At 38.3% G+C, this 8,173-nt stretch overlaps 1 protein-coding gene across 1 annotated transcript; it reads left to right on the top strand.

The window, feature by feature from the left end:
* Positions 1-1,212: 1,212 nt before the first annotated feature.
* Positions 1,213-7,406, top strand: LOC141611635 (glutamate--tRNA ligase, chloroplastic/mitochondrial). The gene is made up of 13 exons (XM_074430222.1): positions 1,213-1,531; positions 1,635-1,753; positions 2,711-2,832; positions 3,091-3,273; positions 3,915-4,033; positions 4,162-4,210; positions 4,309-4,410; positions 4,501-4,603; positions 4,716-4,779; positions 5,001-5,115; positions 5,901-6,001; positions 6,341-6,497; positions 6,926-7,406. Exons 1-13 carry the CDS (start codon positions 1,296-1,298, stop codon positions 7,157-7,159), a joined length of 1,704 nt encoding a protein of 567 aa, XP_074286323.1. The 5' UTR covers positions 1,213-1,295; the 3' UTR covers positions 7,160-7,406.
* The last annotated feature ends 767 nt before the right edge of the window (positions 7,407-8,173 follow it).

Genomic DNA, 8,173 nt, shown 5'->3' with positions numbered 1-8,173 from the left:
TCGGTGCAAAAAGATAACTTCGTATCTTACGCTAATAGCTGTCAAATTGACAAAAAACACTTGAGTAATCAAAATGCTCGAGAAAATGAAACTTTTCGCGTTTGAAAATGACCCCTCGAACCAATCATGGAAGTCCGCCGGCTAGAGGAACATGCCGATGAGTCGATGACATAGATTTCCCCGCTCACGCCTCCCTTGCTTTGTAAACCAATGTACAAATAAGTCAATTGGTGATTGTTTATGAAGTAATTTTTAGTTCAGTCCGTCTTTGCTTGTGACCTCTCACAACCCTCTTCCACTTGTCCCTCCTACAGTCCTACTCCCCTATTTACCTCACGTCACAAGGTTAAATTCGTCACAAATGAGAACTTGCAATTATTAGTTATATAGTTACAATATATGCAAAGGGTAAATATTTAAAAAACCAACCAAAAGATGCCACTTGGCACACTCGTCAAGCGAGGCAACATCCATCATACATTCATACGATTATCAGTGATTAGTCTCTTTGTGATTTTTTCTTTATTTTTCAAATGAGATGAGAAGCTTGATCAATTGGAGAGCGGCCAAGTGATAAAAATTGAGAGGGGTTTGCCTCAAGATGTGTGGTTCTTACTTCTTAGTCATTGAGTTTAACCACAAAGTCTAACATTTTTTTTTTTCTTACTACCTTCATTCGCAGTTTATAGACTATACATCTGAGAACTGAGGTAGTACCTCTTATTGTTTATTTTCTGAGTTTTATTTTAAAGTTTTTGAGTTCTGCTTTAGTATAAAGTTTTTGAGCACATTTACTAAAACATTACACTAAAAAAATATAATATTGCTCAAAAACTATATTTATAAATGGTAATATGCTCAGAAAAAATGTGTATATGCTCAAAAACTATAAGGTCTGAGGTACTACCTCAGATGCGTAATCGTTTTTCTCCTTCGTTCGTGACAATCTCTTTTCTGGAATAACGGTAAAAAGTAAAAAACTTATCGTTTTGGATCGCAACTAAACTTTTTCGTCAAAATGATATCCTCGTAACGACACATAACGACGTAGTGTTGAGAAATGCTAAATCTAAGACGCGAGATAAACACGCGATTAACAATGGTGTGTTTATGTAGTAGTCTAAAGTCTAAACTCTAAACTCGCACAAATCACAATTAGACCAAGTACTAAACGCAACGTATCAACTTCAAATATGTGTGAAACGAAACGAATTGACCCACGCTAAAAGAGTAAAAGGCTAAAACATGAAATGCAAGCATTGGCCGAACCTCTAAGATAAAACACCAAGTTGAAAATGGCGACAATGGTTGGAACACCATGGATAAGACTCAGAGCCATACCAGACCTCCACCTCCCGATTTTCCGGCGACATTCAGTCTCTCTCCACCGTCAACTCCGCCGTCGTAGCTTCTCTATCTCCGCCTCTCTTACCGACAACGCCGCTGTTCGACTTCGTTTCGCACCTTCTCCCACCGGTAACCTCCACGTTGGCGGCGCTCGTACTGCTCTCTTCAATTACCTATTCGCTAGGTCTTTCGCATTCTTATCTTTATGATTTTTGCCGCTTTTCGATGGTATTTTTTGTAATTGTGTTTTAGTCCGTGCGAATTGTTGAATTTTGGTGTAAAATTAGGTCACAAGGAGGAAAATTTGTGCTGAGGATTGAAGATACGGATTTGGAGAGGTCGACGAAAGAGTCGGAAGAGGCTGTGTTGCGTGATCTTAGTTGGCTTGGTCTTGATTGGGATGAAGGTTCATTTTTTTTTCCATTTTAGCGGTTTAATTTCCATTTGAAGAACCGTTTTAGTTGTTTTTGTGTGAAGAAAGAGCTCACATACGATAAATGTCACATATGAGACATCGGAAAAAGAGGAGATAGTTTACGAGTTCATAAATCTATGAGTTCCTCCTCCCATTGCGAGTTCGTTTTGAAATGGAACATCCTTGGTCTTATGAAGTAGACTCTCTCTACTCCCTGTGGCGTGGCTAATGTCTTGTTCGTAGTGTTACATTGTTGAGGAAATAAATTCACTGAATTTCCGTCTTTGATAGTTTCATACTCCGTTTGTGTGATGTTATGACCAACTGATTAGAAATTTTAGCTGAAGTACGTGTATTGAGATTGTGTTGATGCTGCCTTAGCTATATGGTGACGAATATTGGCTGTTCATGAAAGTAAATATTGGCAGTTTAGCTACTTAGTGAGTGTTGCCTTTGCCTTGGAGAGTTGGATTTAGTTGAACTATGCATCTTGAAACATTATTTAGCTTGCTACCTTAACTATATGGGGTGGGTGCCGGGTGGTGACTACTAAAAAGTGAGTAGTAAATCCTGTTTGCTAATACTATGTGTTCACGAATCATGAACAACTGTATTTAAATTAATGCTATATGTTTGCAAATCGTGACTTCCCTGCTTTGATGATTAAAGCCATGCCTGTTGTACATAATACGTGTTCCTTGATCATAATGGATCTATCAATGAGATAAAGGAAATTCAAGGAATGAATTTGCTTGCTTTGAATTATATGTTGCTCATATTTTACTCCAATAAGTTTTTTGCCATGCATCAAAAGCCAATAACCTTAATTTGGTATATCTTGATATTAGAAAATGCACTTATGTTCGTACAATGGGCCTGGTGATTTGGGCTGTCATTGTAAGAGTGTGACAATAGTGATGAATTGATTAATGGTATATTGCTATGCAGGTCCTGGCGTTGGTGGGGAATATGGTCCCTATAGACAATCTGAAAGAAATGCATTGTACAAGGAATATGCTCAAAAGCTATTGGAGTCGGGATATGTTTATCGATGCTTTTGTTCTAGTGAGGTATTTTCTTCTCAATCTTTAAATATGGTTGTTAGATTAGTTTATTATTGGTGACATGAAGCTGAGTTAATGAAGGGCTAGTGCATATATTCTCCTGTATATTTGTACTCACTAGAGAAGTGAAGCATTCGGGGTAACTTAGTAGTTTAGATGTTTGTGTCCATATCCTAGATTTATATTTGAGTTTAATTTACTATGATGAGTCAAGTACCCATTGTTGTGCTCTTTTAACAATACATGATACATGGTATTCTGTAGGAACTAGAGAAAATGAAAGAAATTGCTAAATTGAAGGGATTGCCACCAGTATACACCGGAAAATGGGCCAATGCCACTAATGTAGAGGTAGAGGAAGAGCTGGAAAAGGGAAGTCCCTTCACTTACCGCTTTCGCGTTCCCAAGGAAGGGAGTCTTAAAATTGATGACCTTATCCGAGGAGAAGTAAGTATCTTCAGCTCATTGGCCAAATGCAGTACTGTTAAAGTTCCTAGCTTTGCTTTTTTCAGACGGAGTCTATTGTTGTAGCTAGCTTGACCTTGAATAGACGAAAACCATAAACCTTGTTGCAATAAATCTGTTATTTTTCTTACTTTTAGGTTGGGTGCGGTTTAGGGGTCTTATGTTGTTTGTCCATAGATTTCCCCTGCTGATTTCTGACTTAACTTGGATTTTCATTTCCAGTTCTGTAATGCTTGATGTAAATGATATCGAGATACCTTTGATTAGAATGATGCCTTATCTCATCACTGTTATTTGCTATGTTACTCTGACTCGGATGCAAGTGTCAGAGTGTTAAATACGATTATTTTTTCTCGAAATTTTCAATTTTTGCTCTAAAATGAAGTGTAGGAGTGTCGCGTCGGTCGTCGGACATTTCAAGTGTTGGACACGCGACATGTGACCAAAGTGAAATGTCGAAGTAACATAGGTTATTTGACAAGCGCACTCTGAACTTTGACTTCTAGAAGTAGGACAAGCAGAGCTTGACTTTTACACACTATGTTAATGCATATAATTCAGTAGTTGATAGTTGTGGTTCAGAAGAGGTGTTAGCAGTGCTAATAGTGTCATGGCTCATGAAGGTTAGATGGAACCTGGATACTCTTGGAGATTTTGTGATAATGCGAAGTAACGGACAACCTGTTTACAATTTTTGTGTCACTGTTGATGATGCCACAATGGCCATTTCACATGTCATCAGGTGAAATTACTGACTCAGGTGGAATCATGGATTACTGTGTTGTAGTTTTATTTTACCTCTTTGTTAGAGTATATAGTGTGGGAGTATTTGCTAACTGAATGCTTTTTCTTACTTCATTTTCATACCAGGGCAGAGGAACACCTACCTAATACTCTGAGGCAGGCATTGATATACAAGGTGATCGTTAAATTATGAACTCCTGTTTTGACTTGAATTATTGGTTTGTTTCTGCTGCTTCGTTAGCAGAAGCTAATTAAGGACCCCTTGATATACAGGCTTTAGGGTTTCCTATGCCCTGCTTCGCACATGTCTCTTTAATCCTAGCACCTGATCGGAGTAAGCTGTCAAAGCGTCACGGTGCAACTTCAGTTGGTCAGGTAGTTGAGAACATAGATATCTTTTGTGGCTTATCTTTGAATATTATGGCATGATTGTCAGTGTTAAATATTTGTGTCTTCTTTTAACAGTTCAGGGAGATGGGATATCTGCCTCAGGCACTGGTGAACTACTTGGCACTATTGGGTTGGGGGGATGGTACAGAAAACGAATTTTTCACCATCGACCAACTTGGTTAGTTATTCTTTAGGTTTCGTTATTACTGAATAAATTTCTAGGTTAATTTCACATTAAAATGTTTTTGCGCAAATAATGTATTCACGTGGTTTATTTGATATGGTTGCAGTTGAAAAGTTCACCGTTAATCGAGTAAATAAGAGTGGAGCTATATTTGATTCTACTAAATTAAGGTAATTATGACCTGTAGGTTATTATGTTATACTCCGTAATCTTTTGGGACTCAATCCTTACTCTCCACATTAAACTGATTTCTATAGTAGTACAGTGTCTAGAAGATTTGTATCCTGATTCTGATATTCACATGGCTACTAATGTAATAGAGCACAAAAGATGTGCAAGGATCACGTGCAGTGTTCAACTTGGCTGATGTATTTTTTTATGAAATCATCAGGTGGATGAATGGTCATTACCTACGAGCTTTGCCATCAGATGAGTTAAGTAAACTAATCGGTGACTGGTGGAAGAGCAGTGGCATCCTCAACGTATCAGAAGGACAATTTGTAGAAGTAAACCCCTTTCCTTGAACATATTTCACAGAAGAAACAAGCTTATGTCTGGGTTCATGTAGAGATATATCTTCTTGGTTTGCGCTTGATTATAATGGTGTTGACTTTCTGCTTAATCACATTTTTGTCGATCGATGGGAATCTTTAAACACAAATTCTCACTTTAGACGGACACTATCCGTCTAAAGTTGTAGACGGGTCAAATATCACACCACTTTCATAATAAGACAAACAACAAGTGGGATGTCACCACTTTGTCTTATTATGTAAGTGGTGACATATTTGACCCGTCTACACTTTAGACGGATATACCCGTCTAAAGTGAGACTAATTGATCTTTAAATTAATGCCATTTCTACTTGTAAACGGTCTTTGTATGGTTATACTGACTTAGTATCTGGCCTGCTTCAGTTAACTTCCCAGGGGCTTCTATTTAGAGAGCAGTGAACTGTGCACTCTCTTTAAGACTGAAACATGACCATGGAAGGGTGATGTCACAACGTTTACCCTCATTCGAAAAAGAACAACAAAAAAGAGGCGAACACTCCCACAATGTATCCATCATTGCCTATAAATATTTAATAACATAAAAGATTGCTGAACAGAGCGTCAGATTTTTGTATTGTAGGAGTAGAAAATTGGGAAAAGATTAAATTAACAATTTTATCTGGATGCTTGATTCCCCCCTTCTCCCCCCCCCCCCCCCCTCCCCTCCTCCCCCCCCCCTCTATTAGTCCTTATTATCTAAACATCCTTGATGTATGCTTGCTCAACTGTGTGAACAGGATGCCATTGCTTTGCTGAAGGATGGGCTTGATTTGGTACCTGAATCTGATAAATTACTTTCACGCTTGCTATCTTATCCTTTACGTGACACACTTTCAAGGTGTCTTCTGGATCTCTAATGCATTGAATTTATATTTTGGTGAATACCTTTCACGTCAGTGGGGAGCTGGCATGGTTGGAACTTGGAAGCCATTGCATCAAAACTCCCCTTTTTGGCTCCCTTTACCTAAAAAAATGTAGCATGGTCTTATTTTCATTTTAACCTTGGTTTAACTATGGACGGGCTAAGTAAACTTTTGAGCTGTTGTCTGGCTAACGTCTTCCATCTTTTATGTACTGGAGACGATTTATGCGCAAACCTATCTACTCATTCATTATCTATTTCCTTTCTGTGTTTCTGCGCATGACTGTTACGTTTTGCTTGTTTCATTCGTTTCAGTTCTGAAGCTAAGCCAGTCGTTGAAGACGGTCTTTCTGATGTAACTGCCAGCTTGGTAGCTGCATATGACAGTGGCGAGCTCATGGCAGCTCTTGAAGAAGGGCACGCTGGCTGGCAAAAATGGGTCAAGAGTTTTGGTAAATTGGTGAAGCGCAAGGTCTGTTTCCATCTTTAGCTTCAATTAGTTAGTCTGTTTAAGCGATAAGTTCGTATTAACATAAAGTGTGATTTCAATCAATTTAACCAAAAACACCTACCCATTAACCCACTAACAATTGAAATTCGGAACTACCCAATATAGGCAAATTAGTCTCCAAAGAGACAGCCTCATGTCAATAGAATGCAAGACTAATCTGTTTATAAAAAAAAAACACACCCAAATACCTTCTAACCAACCACGTTCAAAATTAACAACACATAATATGGGTTGGTCTCATTATAATTTTATCATGAGATCATCTCATATGAGCATTTGTGTTATACGGGTCACATATCATCAGACTGTCCTATATGAGAGTTTGTACTGTAGCCTTATCATGCTTTATTTCTATTTCTTCTCTCATTATTCTCAATGGAATATGCCAGGGAAAAGGCCTTTTCATGCCCCTCCGAGTTTTGCTGACAGGAAAGCTCCACGGCCCAGATATGGGAGCTGGTATTATTCTCTTGCATAAAGCCGGGACAACCGACATCATAAATCCTGAGTTTGGGTTTGTAACGCTGGACGAAAGATTCAAGGTATTGAGGAATCTAGACTGGGATACAATCAAAGCAGCAGATCCTCCTACTTTGGAACCTGCTACTGTTGCTGCACACTGAGATTTAACCCAGAAATTTCTATTCATTCCATCATTTAACTAGCTGTTAGCGTTCTCAGAGTTTTGACGCCACACTCTTTTGAGAGTTGGCTGGTCATTTTGCAGATGATTTTTTTTTTCCGATGGTTTTGTAATTTCTCCAAATATACGTAGAGTCAGAGTGGTAGAGGTAACGCGAAATTTGTCCAGTTTGATATTTAAGAATATAAGTATTATTTTCATATTTATAACATTCTCAAAATTTGTCATCGGCGCTATGTTGTTATGGTGATCAAAGTTGACATTATTAAACCATAAATGGGGAAAATTATGGAATGGAGTACAAAATATGACCATCCCCCAAGCAAGGTCACGAGGGAGGTCGTGACCTTGTTAGGTCGCTTTAACCAACAATTAAGCACAAGATTAGCGTGACCTCTTTGCAAATTAATATGACCCTTTGGTGAAAGAGGTCAATTTGTGACCTCTTTGTTTGCTCTTGACCCAATTGGTGACCCAATAGGTGTCACATTATTATTGGTTGTAAACGAAACAAAAAGGGTTGGAAGGTGAAAAATGATTGGGTTGATGATCTAGGTCGCGACCTTCTGTTTGGGAGGATGAAAATGGGTCAAGGTTAATAAGGTGGGATTAAGAGTAAAATCGGGCCACGACTTATGAGAATGGTTGAAATACCTCATTTTTCGTGGATGTATGAGACAAAATTCGTCACACTACTCGTCTATTGTCCTATTTATGTTATGCAATGAAAACACGGACACTGAAAACTACGCACATAAGTCATCATCCTTGTATTCATCCTACTGTGTTACCGGCTTACCGCCTTCAACCAAAACGAGATGGTTAAAGTCTAAGCTTCAAGAGTTCATGACTCTGAATAAACACGGAGAACTTATGCACGATAAATGAGCCCAATTCTTCATTTTCAATTAAGTTTGTATAAATAGCTTGATAATTTAATGTTTTGGAATTTGGACAATAAATCTCCCGAGTATAAAACAGTCGTAATGTCCTC

Source organism: Silene latifolia, chromosome 11, assembly GCF_048544455.1.
Source record: "Silene latifolia isolate original U9 population chromosome 11, ASM4854445v1, whole genome shotgun sequence".
Taxonomy (NCBI): Eukaryota; Viridiplantae; Streptophyta; class Magnoliopsida; order Caryophyllales; family Caryophyllaceae; genus Silene; species Silene latifolia.
Note: the sequence above shows the minus strand (reverse complement) of the source record. Positions and strands in the feature narration are given on the sequence as shown.

Coding starts and splice junctions, on each gene's coding strand:
- LOC141611635 (XM_074430222.1), top strand. CDS start 1,296: ATGGCGACAATGGTTGGAACACCATGGATAAGACTCAGAGCCATACCA. Junction 3,274..3,914: donor ATGACCTTATCCGAGGAGAA/GTAAGTATCTTC, acceptor TGGCTCATGAAG/GTTAGATGGAACCTGGATAC. Junction 4,780..5,000: donor TTTGATTCTACTAAATTAAG/GTAATTATGACC, acceptor TGAAATCATCAG/GTGGATGAATGGTCATTACC.